The sequence below is a fragment of the Scylla paramamosain genome, chromosome 39, assembly GCF_035594125.1.
Source record: "Scylla paramamosain isolate STU-SP2022 chromosome 39, ASM3559412v1, whole genome shotgun sequence".
Lineage (NCBI taxonomy): Eukaryota > Metazoa > Arthropoda > Malacostraca > Decapoda > Portunidae > Scylla > Scylla paramamosain.
Genome location: NC_087189.1, coordinates 3887501 through 3906553, shown reverse-complemented (window position 1 = coordinate 3906553; position 19053 = coordinate 3887501). Strand labels below are relative to the sequence as shown.

General features: G+C 41.5%; 1 protein-coding gene across 1 annotated transcript in view; it reads left to right on the top strand.

Annotated features, from left to right (window-relative positions):
• Window positions 1–85: 85 nt before the first annotated feature.
• Window positions 86–19053, top strand: part of LOC135092063 (vascular endothelial growth factor receptor 2-like) — a 25484-nt gene continuing 6516 nt past the window's right edge. Inside the window, 19 exon segments of the mRNA XM_063990241.1 lie at window positions 86–208; window positions 3867–4005; window positions 5397–5524; window positions 5999–6185; window positions 6735–6862; window positions 7873–8017; window positions 8546–8691; window positions 9544–9694; window positions 10395–10558; window positions 11262–11409; window positions 11738–11901; window positions 12283–12430; window positions 14004–14147; window positions 15154–15306; window positions 15624–15757; window positions 16505–16688; window positions 17103–17363; window positions 17683–17904; window positions 18526–18697. Coding sequence (XP_063846311.1) covers window positions 3969–4005; window positions 5397–5524; window positions 5999–6185; window positions 6735–6862; window positions 7873–8017; window positions 8546–8691; window positions 9544–9694; window positions 10395–10558; window positions 11262–11409; window positions 11738–11901; window positions 12283–12430; window positions 14004–14147; window positions 15154–15306; window positions 15624–15757; window positions 16505–16688; window positions 17103–17363; window positions 17683–17904; window positions 18526–18697 — 2816 coding nt within the window. The 5' untranslated portion in view covers window positions 86–208; window positions 3867–3968.

The window sequence follows — 19053 nt, the reverse complement described above, 5'->3', positions numbered from 1 at the left end:
CTTCCTTCCCTGGTACAAAATACAAGTCATTCCCTAAATAAACCAAGAGAAAACGCGATAAACAAGCCACTGGCAACTCAGGCTGGCCCGGGTGAGAGAGTTAGTCAGTGAATAGGAGGTGTGGACTGTGATAGGACGTACATGTGTAAAAGGCGTGGATTTACGTGAATTTTTGTTCCTCGTGTAAAGAAAACGACACCTGAAATTCGTGAGTAGGGGGTAGCTTAAGTATTTTTTAATTTTTTTCCTTTATATATATATATTTTTTTTTAAAGATTTATTTTATATTTGTTATTTTTTCTTTTATTTGTATCATTCGAGTGTTCAGATCTCTCTCTCTCTCTCTCTCTCTCTCTCTCTCTCTCTCTCTCTCTCTCTCTGACAGCGAGGGTGGTGATGGTGAGCAGTGATGGTGATGGTAGTAGTGGTGATGATGATGGTGGTGGTAGTGGTGATGAATGCTAATTAAACTGACAGTAGTAGTAGTAGTAGTGGTGGTGGTGGTGGTGGTTGTGGTGGTGTTGCCATAATTACAAGGTCGTCAATCCTATAAGCAAACACTGGAATTCCAACCACACACACACACACACACACACACACACACACACACACTGACTCACTAACCTGTATCTTCCATTCATTCCAAACTTTATTAATTCATTGATACAACCACAGATGTGTGAAACTAAGGAGGAGGAGGAGGAGGGGAGGAGGAGGGTTGTGTTTGAAAGGAGGAGAAAGTGGGAGGAGGAGGAGGAGGACAAGGGCGAGGACGAAAACAATGGTATAGGAGGAGGAGGAGTTATATTAGGATGAGGAAGAAGAAGAAGAAGAGGAGCTACTGAGAGGTTAAAGCGAAGGAGGAAAAGAAGAAGGAGGAAAGAATAGAACAAGAGGAGGAGGAGGAGGAGGAGGAGGAAAATAAGGAGAGCTATGTTACTAAGGGGAGGAGGAAGTAGAAGAGGATCTGGAAGACAAAAACAAAGAAGGATGTGGAGGAAAAGAACAGGAGGAGAAGAAGGAGGAGGAAGGAATGGAACAAATGGAGGAGGAGGAAGAGGAAGAGAAGGAGGAGGAGGAGGAAGTAACTGATAACCTAAGCATCAGAGAAGAACAGGTGTTATCAGTAAACCACATAACCTCTTAAGATAACACACACACACACACACACACACACACACACACACACACACACACACACACACAGTCAATTGCAAGTATAAACAACTGCTGATTCAGAGAGAGAGAGAGAGAGAGAGAGAGAGAGAGAGAGAGAGAGAGAGAGAGAGAGAGAGAGAGAGAGAGGATATCACTTACTCATTCTTTACCCAGAGTCATTAATTTTACTCATTATTCAGAACTTCTTTGAAAAAAAAAAACTTAATGGTATTTCTCGGGCATTTAATTAACACTTCCATCCGGTTTTTTTTCCCCGTTTTGTTTAACGAGGAGAGAGAGAGAGAGAGAGAGAGAGAGAGAGAGAGAGAGAGAGAGAGAGAGAGAGAGAGAGAGAGAGAGAGAGAGAGAGAGAGTATTATGATAAACACCACTCCCTTTTCCTTCCCTTCCTTTCTCTCTCACTCCCCTTCACTCCTCCTCCTCCTCCCCAACACTGTTACGTCAAGCTGTGTTGACACCTTCCCCTGTCCCCCTTCCCCCTCACACTTCCTCCCGGTTTCTCCCATCAGGAGCGTGACGTTGCCAACCCCAGCTATTCTTTTCCCCCAACGAGCGTTATTATCTCCATCTCCCCAGCTGCTAACTATGTACAGGGGCCTTATCCGTCCATGTATGGAGTATGCTTCACTTGTTTTTGGGGAGTGCGAGGGGAGTTCTACTCATACCGCTCTTTAAGACAGGGTGGAACCAAAAGCTTTTCGTCTTATCAACTCCTCTCCTTTAACTGACTTTTCAGCCTCTCTCTCATCGCCGCATTGTTGCATATCTTGCTATCTTCTGTCACTATCTTTATGCTAACTGCTCCTGGGCCCGTATTAATAAACACTTTAAGGACAAAAAGTTACCCTCAAAGTAAAGATTACTTTCAAAGTTGCTCCTGACTCCTAAAATTACTCTCAAAGTTTGCTCCTGGAAGTGCTCTCACAGTGGGCCAAAGATGAAAGTACCTCGGAGGGACTTCTACAGACTTAGGAGTGAAGTCTGCTTTGTCAACAAAGGCGTAAAATACCTACGTACATGCATACACATCTGTGTGTGTGTGTGTGTGTGTGTGTGTGTGTGTGTGTGTGTAGCGTGTGTGTGTGTGTGTGTGTGTGTGTGTGTGTGTGTGTGTGTGTGTGTGTGTGTGTGTGTGTGTGTGTGTGTGTGTGTGTGTGTGTGTGTGTGTGTGTGTGTGTTCTGCCTTTGTTGACAAAACAACCTTCCCTCTTAACTCATGAGAGAGAGAGAGAGAGAGAGAGAGAGAGAGAGAGAGAGAGAGAGAGAGAGAGAGAGAGAGAGAGAGAGAGAGAGAGAGAGAGTAGAGTGCATACGACACGTATGGCTGCATGGTTAATTTCGCTGGACAACAACGTCTGGCCATACATTGTTGTTTTGGTCGGCGGTCACTCCCGGATCATTTTCATGCTTTACATTTGTTGTTTCCAGTGTGAGGTTTGCAAGGAGTAACGTTTCCTAGGTGCACTAATTTCTTTCATTCCTGAGCCAGCAGCCGTCCTCTGCATCCATCTCAAGCACAAGCTGCATGTTGGCCCGCCAGGGAGAGCGCCGCTACATGTCTACATCCACGAAATTATCGACATGTCCAGAAATTACATATTGCTTTTGATAATGGTCTAGAATTACTTAGATATATTCAAGATTAATTCACAAACATAAACTACCACCAAAACAGCGACATCTTGTTATATTTGATTAAAATAATGCTGCTACATTTAGAAAAGCTGCTACTTTGGCGGCCTTTCTACTCCTGGTTGTAACGTTTACTTTGAAAAGTAATAGTTGCTTTTAGGAACAACTTGTAGGAGCAAAGCCGAGGATAAAAGCACTTCCAGGAGTGCTGCTACGAGTACTCCTTTTTAACTGCATGCCTCTTCTCCTCCGCGGCCTCGCTACACAAAACTTTCTTCTTTCTCTCACCCTATTATGTCCACCTCTCTAATGCAAGAGTCAACCAGTATTCTGTCATTCATCCCTTTCTCAGATAAACTCTGGAACTCCCTGTGTCTTATGTATTGCTTCCTTCCTATGACGAACTCTTTCAAGAAGGTTTCAAGACACTTATCCTCTGTTATTTGTTCATTCTATTTGGCATCTCTTTGGGAACGGGCATTTAAGTGGGCCTTTCTTTAATTCAAAATTTGTTGCCCTTGGCCAGTTGCCCTCGTATAAAAAAAAAAATCCCCAATCTCCGTCTTCTCTCCCTATTCCTTCCCAATCCTCGTTTCCTCTCCCCACTTCCCCAATCCCGGTTTTTCCTTCCCATTTCCTCCCCAATCCGTTTTCTCTCCCCACTTCCTCCCAATCTTCGTTTTCTTCTTCATCTCCTCTCCAGCTTTTGTTCTTCCTATCTCCCCAGTAACACATTTCCCAACTCTCTCTCTCTCTCTCTCTCTCTCTCTCTCTCTCTCTCTCTCTCTCTCTCTCTCTCTCTCTCTCTTGGCCTTTGTGTCCTGTCCCACCTCATCCTGTCTCGTCGCCTCATTCTTACTCTCCCCCTCTCCCTCTTCTCCCTTCCCTCCCGCAAGTTTACTTCACTAAAGATAACACTTGGGTTTTTTGAATGACTTAAGTGTGTGTGTGTGTGTGTGTGTGTGTGTGTGTGTGTGTGTGTGTGTGTGTGTGTGTGTGTGGTGATAATATCTACAGGGTGTTCCTCTTCTACAGGCTGTTCCTCTCTTCTACAGGGTGTTCCTCTCTCCTACAGGGCGTTCCTCTCTTCTACAGGGCGTTCCTCTCTCCTACAGGCTGTTCCTTCACCCTGATGGTGCCTAGGGCTTAACACCGCCATGTCGTCCTTCTTTGTACTCCTTCTAGTCTGCTGTGGTGAGTCTGTGCCCCTAGAAACCATTATAAAACTTTATTATCCTTCAGAAACCCTCAGTACTCTTTAGAAACTCAGAAACCAGTGAACACCATTTGATAATCCTTAAAATTAGAACCATTTTTTTTTAGAGACCACTAGCTGTTAGATGCGTTAAAACCCTCAGTACCATTTAAACCTTCTTAAAACACATTTAAAGACTAACCAATATTTAGAAACCATTATGAATTATCATAAACCATTAGAAACCCAAAATACATTAAAAACTTAGAAACCATCAGAAGCCCACAGTATACCTTTTAGAAACTCCTAGATACCGTTAGAAACCCTTAATATCGTTTAGAAACTGTGAGAAAACCAATGACAGCCTCTTTAATAACTCATAAACCATTAGAGGTATTTAGAAACAGTTTGCTTCACTTCTCACTTCAAAACCCATTAACAGTCTTTTGAAAACCCTTATAAACTATTTGATAACGTGTTAATACTTTCAGAACCATTACAAACCATTAAAAAGGATTAGTACCACGTATTAAGAGACCATTATAAACTTTTGCAATCCTTAATCTTACCATCTCAAGAAGAAGAAGAAGAAGAAGAAGAAGAAGAAGAAGAAGAAGAAAACGATAGAGGAGAAGGAGGAGGGAAAAGTAGTAGTAGTAGAAGTAGTAGTAGTAGTAGTAGTAGTTTAGTTGTTGTTGTTGTTGTTGTTGTCCTTACGTCATTATCACAAACAGAATAACAGCAACAGGAAAACTTTATTACGAAAATAAAATTGTATTCACCAGGAAAACTTTAAAAATCTAGATAAAGAAAAATCACAATTCTTATCCACACAGTAACTGAAAATATAATGTGTTCTTTTTTCTCCTCCTCTCTGTTCAGTGACAAATGAATATATATTAAATAAAATAAATAAATAAATAAAATTAAATAAACGCTAGAGAAATAAAAGTTTAGATTCTTAGGAATAATCAGGTGAAACTTAATATATAATTGGTGTAATATATATTTTCAAAGTTAGATTTAATTAAAGAGATGACTGGAATACCTGTTATTATTATTATTATTATTATTATTATTATTATTATTATTATTATTTTTAGTAGTAGTAGTAGTAGTAGTAAATGAAGAGAAAACAATAATTTATCAGTACTAGTAGTAGTAGTAGTAGTAGTAACACCAATAACAACAATAAACAAACTCAGTAATCAGTAGTACATCAGCCACAAGCCAAACGAAACATACAAAGAACATAAGCACACAACAACAACAACAAACAACAACAACAACAACACAAGAGCAAAACATTTTAGACCTACTGGCTTGGTGCAGCTCCCCTTACTGCCTCCCCCACTGATATACCATCTACATTCACCTCTCAATCTTACAGTGGCCGCGGAGTTGGCGGTACGTCCCCCAAAGCTTAACGTCGGACAGGAGGTGGTGATCAAGACAGAGAAACAAAAGGACTTCGAACTGCGCTGTGAGGGGGACAAGGCGCTGGATTGGGATATTTCGGTATGTATGTATGTAGTAGTAGTAGTAGTAGTAGTAGTAGTAGTAGTAGTAGTAGTAGTAGTAGTAGTAGTAGTAGTAGTTGTTGTTGTTGTTGTTGTTGTTGTTGTTGTTGTTGTACATAATAGTTTGTTTCTTTGTTTTTACCTATGTTTAAGGCAGAAGAGGTGGTGATAAGGTTTGAATATGGTGGTGCTGCTAGTAGTAGTAGTAGTAGTAGTAGTTTCTTAGTTTGTTTTTACCCTATGTTTAAGGAGGGATTGGTTTGAGTATGATGGTGGTGGTGGTGGAGTAAATAGTAGCATCTTGTACCATAATTATACCATCACTTTAAATACTGTACTGCTACTATATTCCATCCCAAATGCTGAAAAAATATAGGCACCCTCCATTACCTGGCCATCGGTGAAGCTCAATAGGCCTTGTGTGTGTGTGTGTGTGTGTGTGCGCTGCCTCACCTCAGCCTCCTACTTACAGGCTCCTGAAGATTATGCTGAGATCGAGTCAGAGGAAGATGATGATGGAGAGTACCCTTATGTATCCACTCTGACAGTCGTCAGCACAGCTGTAGAAGACACTGGGTTTTATCGCTGCCACTACGACACGTATACAAGTCTTGAGAAGGACCAGAACAATGTAGCAAGCACGTATATCTATGTCTATGGTAAGTGGTGGAGAGGAACGAATGTAGGGGCGCTCAGGTTTCGTAATTGCCTCTGATTGTCTGATTGTGTTTTGCTCTTCAAAGTTTGTGCACCTTTGCTCAAATACATTGGGCTGGTCGAGTGGGAGGTTTTGTGGTTTTCAAGGGTATTTTCATGATTCTTTACTTTTAATAGGTTCTAGTTGTAGTTGTAGGGGTTCTCAAGGGTATCTTCATTATTCCAGTGGTTGTATAACATGGATCCTCTGCTATCAATGGGAAAAACACACTCAAGAACCTTTGAAGTTGTCCTGAGGTCAGAGCAAAGCATTAAAGACTTTATGCAGAATTTTAACTAATGATGAACTTGTCAACAGTTGTTCCTTCACTTGAGTAGCCCCTCATTTAACTTCCTCAGTGGAAATAAAGAGTTTGGGCAAGAAAAGATAAGAAATCCCAACACCATTAATGAGTCATTGTGTTTTGAAAGTCTGCCAAAAACTTTGTGGAAAGGAATTTGATTCAACTAAGAGAATGTACTGAGGACTGATGAAAACTTTGCCTTTCCAGATGGGAAACATGACTTAGTGGACAACACAACTAAGTTTGTAAGTGTGAACACAAATGAAAGGCTGGTACTGGGCTGCCGCACCACGCTACCTGCCACAAGGCTACTGCTGCACAAAAACGGTGCACTGGTGCGTCCTCCTCCCCTTTCCATTCATTTGTGAATTCACCTGTTTGTGGTCTACAGGAATGAAACAAGGTTGAAAAGGCGTGTCTTTTCATGCCATGTCATCCTTGAAAATAAATCTTAAGAGAGTTATTGCAGTTTTCAAGGGTGTCTACATGATTCTACTGATAGTTGAACACAAATTTTGCCTTATTGAGGAGAATAGCACTACTGAGAATCTTCCTAACTCTGTGGCCTTTAATATGAAGTCTGGTGGTCACTAACGAGGGGGTTTCGTTCCACTATTGGCCTGTGTTCAGCACAATTCACGTTAGAGTTTTAATTAAAGCAACGACAGAAAATAACTATGGCTCAGACCTGGCTGAGACAGGGCCTCAAAAATTAAAATAAAATATTTCTAAATTACCTATAACATGAAATTTTTATGCATATAACTTACGGCAATAAATACACAGGAGCTCATAAAACATCAAAAGTATGATGAATGAAAAAACAATTCAATACACAAAAAATAAAAACACTTGTCCTCACTAAACTAGCATTGCTGTTGGTGGTGGTGGTAGTGACGGAAGTGGCAGTGGTGGTGGCAGTGGCTGTGCGCTTGTTCCCCTGGGATTAATGTTGTCTGGTCTGCATTGTGAACTTCTCTGCAGCTTGTTGTGGCCTGTCCCTGCATCAGGCTTTATAATTCCCACATTACAGCATGACTTGGAAGCAGACTGACTCTCCACACTCGATGGAATTCTTTGAGAATATTCTGGGCTAGCAGAGACCTGACTGTAGTTCTAATGAGAGTTGGTGCAGTTTTCAAGAGTGTTGGCAGGATTATAGTGACAGTTTAGCAGGAATTTTGCATTACTAATGAGAAAGGCACCTTTGAGAACTTGACTAATGATCTCTGTGGCCTTTGAAAATTGTACTGATGAGAGAACAAAACATTTCTAAACACAACCTGGGTTTTCTGCAGTCAGTGCTTCCTCTGTGTGCCTTTTCTTAGCTTCTTCCCCTCCACAGGTTGACACCTCAAACACCCACAGAATCCGCTGGGATTCGAAGATTGGCTTTACTCTCCTGAGCCTCACCATTCATGACTCTGGAATGTACAACTGTCGGTCTGAGTCGACTGGCGAGGTGCAACAGTACCATGTCAATGTGTCTCGTGAGTAAGGGATGAGTGAGTGGGGGAAGCTGTGAGAAGCCATCAGCTCTTCACCTGGCAGTCGCTGTGTAAAATACGTCTACCTGTTTTTCTATCCATCATCCCCATTCGTAAATTTGTCTCATCTTTTAAAGCTCACTACTGACTTGGCACTAATAATCTGAGTCTGTTCCATTAATCTACCAGTCTGTTTGAGAGCCAGTTTCTCCCTTTTGTTACAAGTACAACTGGCATATGTTCAGGTTATCAGTGTTTGGACAAAGAGATGTCTATAGTGTTGGTTTAAAGAGGAATGAAATAACTGTAGCAATGAAAACTTACCACTCTTATTTACTTCTTACTCTTATTTACTTCTTACTCTTCCTTTCTCTTAACTCACTCCTTCCTTTCTGTTAAGACTTACACACATCTTCCTTATAACTCATCCACCAGACACTTCTTAGTATTTCTCAACTACTTTTTGCACAAATTTCCAGTGCTCATTTTTTATCAATACTTTTTCTGTTTTTCATACTTGTGTCTGCGCAGCCGCCTCTTCATTGCTGGGGGACCCAATCATCGACGAGACCCCTGACCCACACTACACTGTTGGACATCCCTTCTCCCTGAACTGCACAGTGGTTGAGGGGCGGGATAAGACCACCCTGAGTTGGTCGTACCCTAACACTGCTGCTGTTAGTATTGCCCTGCACACTGTGTCCTTTTCTGTATTCGTCCAGTAGTGTATATGGCCTGATCTGTTATTTAACTCTTTCACTGCTATTTAGTGCATCTTTCCTTATTCACTAACCAATCTGGGACATTTCTTCTTGTTCTGCAGCCATGACCAAACATTGTACTGGTTATAAATTGTAAAATCTATTCTTTTCATGACTCTTACTTGTAGATGCTTACAAAGGTTCCTTGTGTTGCTTTTAGTATCATGAAGTATTGCATATCACTGTGAAAGGGTTAAACTGCTTTGTTCTCTTGTTGATACTGTTTTTAGATGCCACAGAAATTATTACTCAGGTTCTCATGGGTGCAAAATTCTGTTTGAACTATCACTACAGCCATGAAAACTCCAGAAACTTCCTATAGAGTATGTTGAAAGGATAGCATTGATCACTAGTCATGAAGACACCTTTGAAAATCCTCAATTACTTCCACTAGAGACTGCTGAATGAGTGAAGTCCTTATTAGAACATCCTGATAATTCCAGTATCTTTCACCACAGTCTGTTAAAAGTAGAGAAAATAAGACGCTAAATGTTTTAAAATGTGATCCCTGGCAAAGCTTCACTGCTCTGGTCCAGTCTCCACACTTCCATCCAGTCTGTCCCTCAGCTGATGTGCACTTCTTGCTGCCGTCACCTCTTCCTCAATCCACACATCTTTGCTCTGTGTTGATCTTGACTGCACTCACCAACTCCATCCTGTTCAGTATCTTTCCTCTCTAAAATTATGAATGTTTTGGGCACATGTAATTTTTTCATTACTCCTCTATTCCACTGGTTCATTCCTCTCCCTTTCTGTTCCCTCCTGCAGCAGTACAACTCGTCTACAGTTGAGGTGGGGACGTCAATCGTCAGCACCTTGGTTGTTCCATCAGCAACTCTGCAGGACTCTGGGGTGTATACCTGTACTGCCTCCGACTTGACACACTCCACCAAAGACTCTCTCACCATTGCCATAAAAGGTAAAGGAGGAACACAAGAACATAAGAAAGTAAGGGAAGCTGCAAGAAGTCATCAGGCCTACACTTGGGGTCAGCAGAGAACAAGAAACACTGGGTTCAAGCTTGAAAAATTGAGGTTCAGCAAAAGAGATACGAAGGAATTGGTTCTCAAATAGAGTGGTAGATGAATGGAATGGACTCAGTAATCAGGGTGTTAGTGCTGAGTCATTAGGGAGCTTTAAAAGAAGATTGGACAAATTTATGGATGGGGAGTTAGGTAGAAATAGGTAAGGATGTTTCATACAGGGACTGCCACGTGTAAACCTGACGGCTTCCTGCAGCTTCCCTTATTTTCTTATGTTCTTATGTTTATTCCCTGTATAAAACTCGCTTTCTTATTTATTTCTAACTCATCTGTCAAATCTTTTAGAGCTTACCGACTCACCCTAGAGCTTACTGACTCACCACCAACAACATTTATCATAAAAACACAAGAGCGCAAGGGTTAGTACAAGAAGCCATCAGACCTACACGTGGCAGTCCCTGTATGAAAGTTACTACCTATTTTCACCTATCATCCCCCACCCATAGTTTATCCATCTTTTAACCATTTGGCTGCTGTTTGGTACATCTTCCAGGGCCTTTTAAAAGTCGTGGAGGTGCAGCAGTGAGGTGCTTCATAATATGTCCTTTAATTTCACCCTCAGCCGTTCATCCACAGATTCACTGGAGCCGTATGTCAGAATCAACAGTACAAACCTAATCAGTGTGAATGAAACCAAAAAAGCAGACATCAGGTGGAAAGCCGAGGTTTATTCCTTCCCATCAAACCCAACTATCACTTATCAGAACTGGCAAGGTGACATATTGACGGACAGTGAGAGGGTGGGTGTGTTTTTGCTTTTGTTTTGTCTTCTTTTTCATCCTTGTCCTCTTCCTGGAGAGAATAAGTGTCTTTCTGGCTGCCTTTTAATGCTGATCTTCCTCTTTCTTCTTTCTGAAAAGATTTGTGTATAATTGCCTTTGTTATCCTCCTCCTCCTCCTCCTTTCTAAGTTCCATCTCTTTTTTTTTTCCCATTCTGTGTTTACCTTCTCCTCCATCACCTAATTCCTTCTCAAGCACTCCCATTATGCTGCTCCTCCTCCTCCTCCTTCTCCTCCTCCTCCTCCTCCTCTTCCTTCTTGCTATCCATCTCCTCTTTCATTCACCTTTCTTCTTTTATATAATTTTCCTCCTCTTCCTTCTCCCTCTCCTTCTAACATGTTCATCTTGTATCCCCCATCTCCTCTTCCTCCTCCTGTGTTCTGTATTCAGAAATGCTTTGCTCTCTCAACACGACTATTTTCCAAGGCCACAGGTGAATTAGCTAGGTTCTGAAGAGTGCTTCCCCAGTTGATAATGTAGAGATTTTGTCAATCTGTCATACGAACCATAAAAAACATCCTTAAAAATCTATGTCACTTTAAGAAGAACCTTTTGCAAATAGTGGAGATGCAGTGTAGAAGTGTTTCAAAATACATCTCTATATATCTCTCTCCCAGCACTGCATCACTTACCTACTCTTCCTTCTCTTTATCATTCCACAGATCAAGATATACGTTGAACCTGGAAAAGTGTCCCACTGGTTTATCATTAAGAACTTTACCGCCAGTGACTTTGGGGAATACACCATCACAGCCACCACCAGGGACAAGACTGCCTCCAGTAACAAATCTGTCACTTTCGAAATACACAGTAAGTCCTTGTATATTCCAGTGGTGTGTGTGAAAGTGGTAGTATTTCTGGCTTAAGTGAAGGGATGTGGTCTGAAATACAAAGTAAGTTCTTGTATACTGAAGTTGTGTGTGTGAAGGTGGTTGTATTTCTGGCTTAAACAAAGAGGTGTGGTCTGAAATGCTCAATCTCTTGTCAGGTTTTTACGAGTGTTTTTCATCTTGACAATGTAGAATTCTTGGTAGGTTATCACTAGAATCACAAAAACATCCATCTATCTATCATTGTATGAAAACATCCATCCATCTGTCTGTCAGAGTGTTCTAACAGTGCTATATAACTCCTCCAGGCGCCCCAAAGGTAGAGTTACATGACGTGCCGCAGTATGTGTGGCCGCAGACCAAGCTTCAGGTCGTCTGCCGGGTGCAAGGCTTCCCACTCCCTTCCATCAGGTGGGAATTTCAGCCTTGTGTCAACGGGCCTCTTTCTTGCACCCATTATGAGAATATTGAGGTAAGTTTGAATAGGGAAGGAGAGGTTGTATCTTCTTCTTTACTCCTTATCCTTCATTTGTTTTCTTTCTGATTTATCTTTTCTTAATTTCTTTCTCTGCTCTTCTTACTTCTCCTCCTCCTTTTCCTCCTAGCTTCTCTATCATGCAAGAGTAAGTGGCATTTTTTTTTAAATCCCGATCTCTCCTCTTCTTCCCCTTTTTGTTTATCTATTATTGTACGAATATGTCATTTATATCTGTTTGTCTCTCCTCCTTCTTCTTCTATTGCTTGTCTTCTGATAATAGTTACAGTTATCAACTCCTGCTCCTCCTGCTCCTCCTCCTCCTCCTTCTCCTTATCATAGCCACACATCAACTAGCACATCCATCCTTCTCTACAGATCACTGAAGGATCCCTGAAGCATCGTGAGCCTGGCAATGTGGTGGAGAGTCTTCCCTCCCTCACTGCTGAGTCCTTAGGGTACCTGCGCTGTGTGGCCAACAACACCTTAGGCTCTCACAGTGCCACAACCCCTGTTACTATCTCAGGTAAGATTCTGGGGTTGTTTTGGGGTTGTTTTGTGAGTTGTTTTGACGATGTTTTGGGGATTGTTTTGGTATCTTAGGGTTGTGTAAGGGTTGTTTAAAGGCTGTTTTGGTGTTTTGTGTGTTTTGTTGTTGTTTTTTTTTTGGGTTGTTAATGTCTCCCACACACACACACACACACACACACACACACACACACACACACACACACACACACACACACACACACACACACACACACTTGAACCTCACAACAGTTGAAAGCCTCAAAATGCATATTTGCATTTCCTACTTAGAATAACTTGTCCTTTCATCTGTAGCAACACCTGCAGAGACTCGTATTACACGCTGTACACGGCTGCTTGATTTTACCTTTATTGTCTACTTTATTTCAAGTATTTGTCTTTTAAAATCACTTTGCATTGTTATTTGTTAGGAAAATCATTCTGATTATGCATAAAGACCAAGTTCATTGATTTTCATATTGTTTTTGAGAGTGTAGAACAGATTTACAGGATTTCCATGATTTTCCATGTGAAAATTTGTGTTTGGATTACAAGTGATCTTCTGGAATTAATCAGACTCATAACCTGAGGTACCGCAGTAATTTTTATATTATTTATTATATTTTGATAATTTTTTCTTCTTGGCATGGACGTGCAGAGAGAATGGAAGACAGAAAACTAATAAAGAGAAAAATGAGGTCAGATGTGTGTGGTGGAAGGCTAAGAGGAAGGTGTGGCCAGGGGTAGATGAACTGTATGGAGAGAGCACTGAATGAGAGAGAAGTGACTCTGCACCAAGTAAGAGTGACTGTGTGTAATGAAGGTGAATGGCAAGTGACAGTGATCGGTGGATGAAAATGATGTGGCCTTGTTAACTCCTGGAAAGGGGTGTTGGTGCACTTGGCAGGCCCCATTGTCACATGGACATATGACGCAAGGCACTTCATATGAAGTGCCCTGCATCTGCTGTTGTCTCAGGATTGGAAGGGGATGAAGGGATGAAGGGGAGAAAGGGATTGAAAGGGACAAAGGGGGACATAGGGGTGAAGAGATAAAGGGGATGAAGGGGCCAAAGGAGTGAAGAGATGTAGGATATGAAGTGACAAAGGGGGTGAAGAGATGAAGAGGATGAAGGGATGAAGGGACAAAGAGGGATGAAGGGATGGACAGGTGAAGCTTGACTACTTTTACATTTTTGTGTATATGTATGTACATAACAGACCTTATTTATCAATGATATCAATCTAAATTTTTTATATGTAAAATATTAAAAAAAAAAAAAAAAGAAATCAAACACTTAGGCTATTTTATTTTTATCTTATTTAATTTTTTTGGGGGGCAGGTTTTTTGAATGGGTTTTTTTAATGCCAACCCTGGCTATTATTGTTATCATAATTATGGAGTATGTGATAAACTGGATACACGAAAAGAACACACACACACACACACACACACACACACACACACACACACACACTCTTCCAGCTCCTCTTTCTCCTCTTTGTCATCCTTTTTCTCTCTTTACAACGAAAACCACCACCACCACTACTACGTTACTTCTACTGTTGCAGATATTGGAGGCCTGCACGTTCTGAACCACACAGGTCTCTCCTCCCAAGCGCTCACTCTGATAGAAAATGACGACTTCCTGCTGAGCTGTGGTGCCAACAAGCTCCACTATGGGAATGTGACGCTGCGGACTCCCCCAGGCTTTTGTAAGTCCATGGCCTGTATTCTGGAGCACTCCTATGGCACACCACTACTTTCAAAAGACTCTAGTTGAAGTTGCACTGATTTTTAAGGGTGTTTTTTTGGTTCTGGTGACATATTAGCAACATTTCTACCCTATTAAAAGGATAAACACTCTTAATTACCCAGCTAACCATCTCTGCAACTTCTGAAAAGAGTTGTGTTGAGAGGCAAAGTGTTTTTGAATATGACTCTATGCTCAATACACATCAGAACATCACAGAAAGTATTCCCAAATGTTCTGTCATCCTGCCTCTTATGTTCAGCTGAGTTATAGTACATTTAATGAGGTTCTTGATGGTTTAACATGCTCTGATGGATGGTACAGGTGCTCTCAAGGGTGTTTTTATGATGCCAGTGTCAGTTTAACAAGATTTAATGAATTACTGGTGGTTTCATGATGCTAATAACAGTTTAACAAGCTCTAGATAAAGTTACTGGTAGTTTCATGATGCTAGCAATAGTTTAACAGGCTGTAGTGGGAGTTACTGGTGTATTCAAATATGTTCTCATGAATAGTGGCTCTCATAGAAGTTATTGCTGTTTTTAAGGGTGTTTTTACAACTCTAGAGACATATGCAGCTTAACAAGGATCCTGTACCATCAGAGAGAGAGAGAGAGAGAGAGAGAGAGAGAGAGAGAGAGAGAGAGAGAGAGAGAGAGAGAGAGAGAGAGAGAGAGAGAGAGAGAGAGAGAGAGAGAGAGAGAGAGAGAGAGAGAGAGAGAGAGAGAGAGAGAGAGAGAGAGAGAGAGAGAGAGAGAGAGAGAGAGAGAGACGCAATGCAAAAAGAGAAAAATTTTGCCTGATAACGAAAGGATACGATTGATATTCCAAATCCTTACAAGACACCAGATACAACAGAATAGAGCCAAATGGAAGAAGAAGGCTGGCTTGACTGATGCAGAGAGAGATCACTAACTGGGACCTCAAGTAAAGAGGGAAGAAATTAAACCACTTCATTTCTTCTACAGTGGGTCAAGTGAAGGAGAGGGACACCAATTACTCGTTCGTGCAGGAGGTGAAGGTGCAGAGGGTGACAAAGGCAGTGGAGGGAAAGTATGAGTGCGTTGCTGTTCTGTACGGGGGGAAAGAGGAGATAAAGGAGGTGAATGTTGGTGTTATAGGTGAGTTGTTGTTGTTGTTGTTGTTGTTGTTATTTTTATTTGTTGCTTTTATTCTTGATTCTTGTTGCTGGTATTGTTGTTGTTATTATTATTATTATTATTATTATTATTATTATTATTATTGTTATTATTATTATTATTATTATTACTACTACTACTGTTACTGTTGGTGGTGCTATTATGACTGTTATTATTATTTTGTGCTATTGCTATCAATTATTTTTCTTATTGTTCTGATACAAAAGACAGCATTACAAGATTATGAAATTTCTTCCTCTTTTCTTTTTTATTTATTTAATGATTTTTTTTTCCAACAGCTGAGGTTAAAGTGCATTTCAAAAATGATTCCAACATGGCCGAGAATAAAACGATGAATGTGAAAACAGGTGAAGAGTTATTTCTCAACTGTACTGTTTTTGGTACACCGGCACCCAAGGTGACATGGATGAAGGTCAGTAGAGGCAGTAGTAGTAGTAGTCGCAGTAGTAGTAGTGGTAGTAGTAGTAGTAGTAGTAGTAGTAGTAGTAGTAGTAGTAGTAGTAGTAGTAGTAGTAGTAGTTGTTGTTGTTGTTGTTGTTGTTGTTGTGGCATGCAATTACCAATGATTACATGGACAGAAGGTTAGTAGTAGTTGTAATAGCAGTAATGGTGGTGGTGGTGGTGGTGGTGGTGGTGGTGGTGGTGGTGGTGGTGGTGGTAGTAGTAGTAGTAGTAGTAGTAGTAGTAGTAGTAGTAGTAGTAATGTTAGTAATAGTAGTTGTAGTTTAGTAGTAGTAGTAGTAGTAGTAGTAGTAGTAGTAGTAGTAGTAGTAGTAGTAGTAGTAGTAGTAGTAGTAGTAGTAGTAGTAGTAGTAGTAGTAGTAGTAGTAGTAACCTAACCTAAATAAACTTAACAAACTCTCACCTCACCTCACCTAACTTAACCTAACCAACCCCACCCCACCCCACCCGATCTCACCTCACCTCACCTTGTGTTACCTAGCCTCACCTCATCTCACCTTGCGTCACCTAGCCCCACCTCACCTCACCTTGCGTCACCTAGCCCCACCTCACCTCACCTTGTGTCACCTAGCCTCACCTCACCTCTCCTTGTGTCACCTAGCCTCACCTCACCTCACCTCACCTTGCATCACCTAGCCTCACCTCACCTCACCTTGCGTCACCTAGTCTCACCTCACCTCATCCTGGCCTCCCGCAGAACGACAACCCACTGACTAACGCGTCTGACTTCTTCGACAATGAGAGAACGCTGCTTTCCAAGGATGGGCAGAGGATAGAGATTAAGGTGCTGAGGAAGAAGGAGCACGAGGGTGTCTACACCTGCAGGGCAGAGAACAGAATGAATGCTGTGGTTGGAAAACTCAAGCTTAGTTTTGCTTTTGGTGAGTGTGTGTTTACCTGGTTGTGTTCAGAGGAATTCTCAGCACCCAATGTGACTATGGACCATATTCTGAAACAGTTCTGTGCCACATGTCCACTACTTTCAAAAGGCCCTAGTGAAAATAGAAGGAATGGAATAATGGGTTTGCTTCTGGTGAGTTGGTGTGTGTGCATTTAGCTGGTTGTGGTCCTGTCTTCATGTCTATATTTGTCTAATTTTCCCTTTAGTTTGTGCTCTCTTGCTGCCAAAACTATATCCTCTTTTACTCCATTCCAAACTTCAGTATGTCTTTGTTGGAAAATATTCTTCTTTGTGTTGTTTAACCACTGTTTTCCCTCTCATCTGATGCAGTCGTGCAAAAATACTAGCAGATAGACACACACAGGTGCCATCAACTCACCCCTTCCCTCCACAGACAAGGGCCTCACCACATCAGCCAAGATTGGACTGGCGGTGGCGTGCTTCGGCATTGCTGTCCTCATCATCACCGTCGTCATCCTTTTCAAGCGAGTCAAAACCGAACGCAAGTTTAGAAAATCCTTCCGGGCGAATGAACTGTACCTGTTTGAGAAGGGCAACATTGGCCAGCTGAACCCCGACTGCTCTGCTGACGAGCAAGCTGAACTTCTCCCTTACGGCCAGGAGTGGGAGGTGCCTCGGGAGAGCATATCCCTAGGTGGGTACTGTGAGGAGTAGCAAGGTGTGGAGGTAACGGCCGGTGTTTTCAAGTGCTTTGTTCTCCCATCAGGACAGTTTTCAAAGGCCACAGAGATGATGAGTCAGATTTTCAAGGATTTTTTCCCTCACTGATAATGCAGAATCCTTGTTGATTTATCCCTTTGAAAGTCTCACAAGGACAGTTTTCAAAGGCCACAAGAGATAATTGGCCAGTTTCTCTTAGGTGTTTTTTCCTTGGTGATGTTGCAAATGTTTACTATTACTAGAATCATGAAAATAAACACCATCACCACCACCACCATCTTTCATTTCTACAGGCAAGCAGTTGGGTTCTGGTGCGTTTGGGCGTGTGGTGAAGGCCAAGGTGACAGATCTGGAGGGTCCGGGCACCACTACTGTTGCCATCAAGATGTGCAAGAGCCAGGCGGAGCAGTCTCAAGTCCGTGCCCTTGCCCTGGAGCTGAAGATCATGATTCACCTGGGCAAGCACCTCAATATTGTCAACCTGATGGGGGCCAACACAGTGCACATTGGGAAAGGTAAGGTGAAGATGGTGAAGATGATGAAGGAGGGGAAGCAGACAAGGAGTTAAGATTTAAACTTATCTGATTTACTTATCTAGACTAATTTAACTCATTCTGAAGAGAAGGAAGAGTATGAAAATTAGCAAACTCAACAAAAAACTCATTGGAAAGACTAGGAATCTAAGGGACAAAGAACCTTGCAATATAACAATTTCAGGAGGGCTGTGAATCCTGGACAAAGTTAACTTACTAGGAAGAGTGTAGAAACGAGGGAAAACTTTACAATGGAAAGAATAGAATTACTATTGACAAGGCTTTAAACCTTCACAACCTAATTTCCAAGAGAATTGAGCATCCTAATGGAGAACCTATATGAATTTAACCTATTGGGCTCATCAGGAAGGTTAAAAACTGATAGAAACTTAACAAAATTCAGAAAAAGATGTAGATAAAATTAGTAACAAACCCATGAACCTTCACAACCTAATTCCAGGAGAGCTGTGGATGCTAATGATAAATTTAACCTATTGGGTACATCAGGAAGGTTAAAAAACAGGTAGAAACTTAACAAAACTCAATGAAAAGTGTAAAAAAAAACTAGTGACAAGGCCATAAACCTTCACAACCAAATTCTAGGAGAACTGTGGATCCTGGTGGAGTACTGTCGGTTTGGCAACATCCTTGTGTTCATGCATCGCCATCGCAGGAACTTCATAAACCAGATCGACCCAAACACTGGCCACATTGACATCAACAAGATGACGCCGGACACTAGCAGCGTCACCTCCCCCTTCTCCCCCGCTGGCAGGTAAGGGAACTGTTCGGCTCGTGCTGTTTTTGTGTCTTGAGATGAATGTGGTTTTTCTTTGATGTTTTCTTTGTGTATTGTGTGATTTTGAGTGTTTTTCTTGTTTTTTTTATTTTGATTGTTGTTGTTTTCATGTAATGAGGTGAATGGGACTTTCTTTGATGTTTTCTTGCTGTATTGGATGGTTTTTGAGTGTCACTATTTCTTCTTTTCAATTTGATTGGTGCTGTTTTCTTATATTCTTTTATTTTAGGTGTCTGCTTTTATGCCCTTGTCTTTGTCACACTTCCCCTTATCTCCTCCACCAGTTGGCGTCCTGACAGCTCCAGAGACAGTGCCAGTTTTGAGGCGTCTTG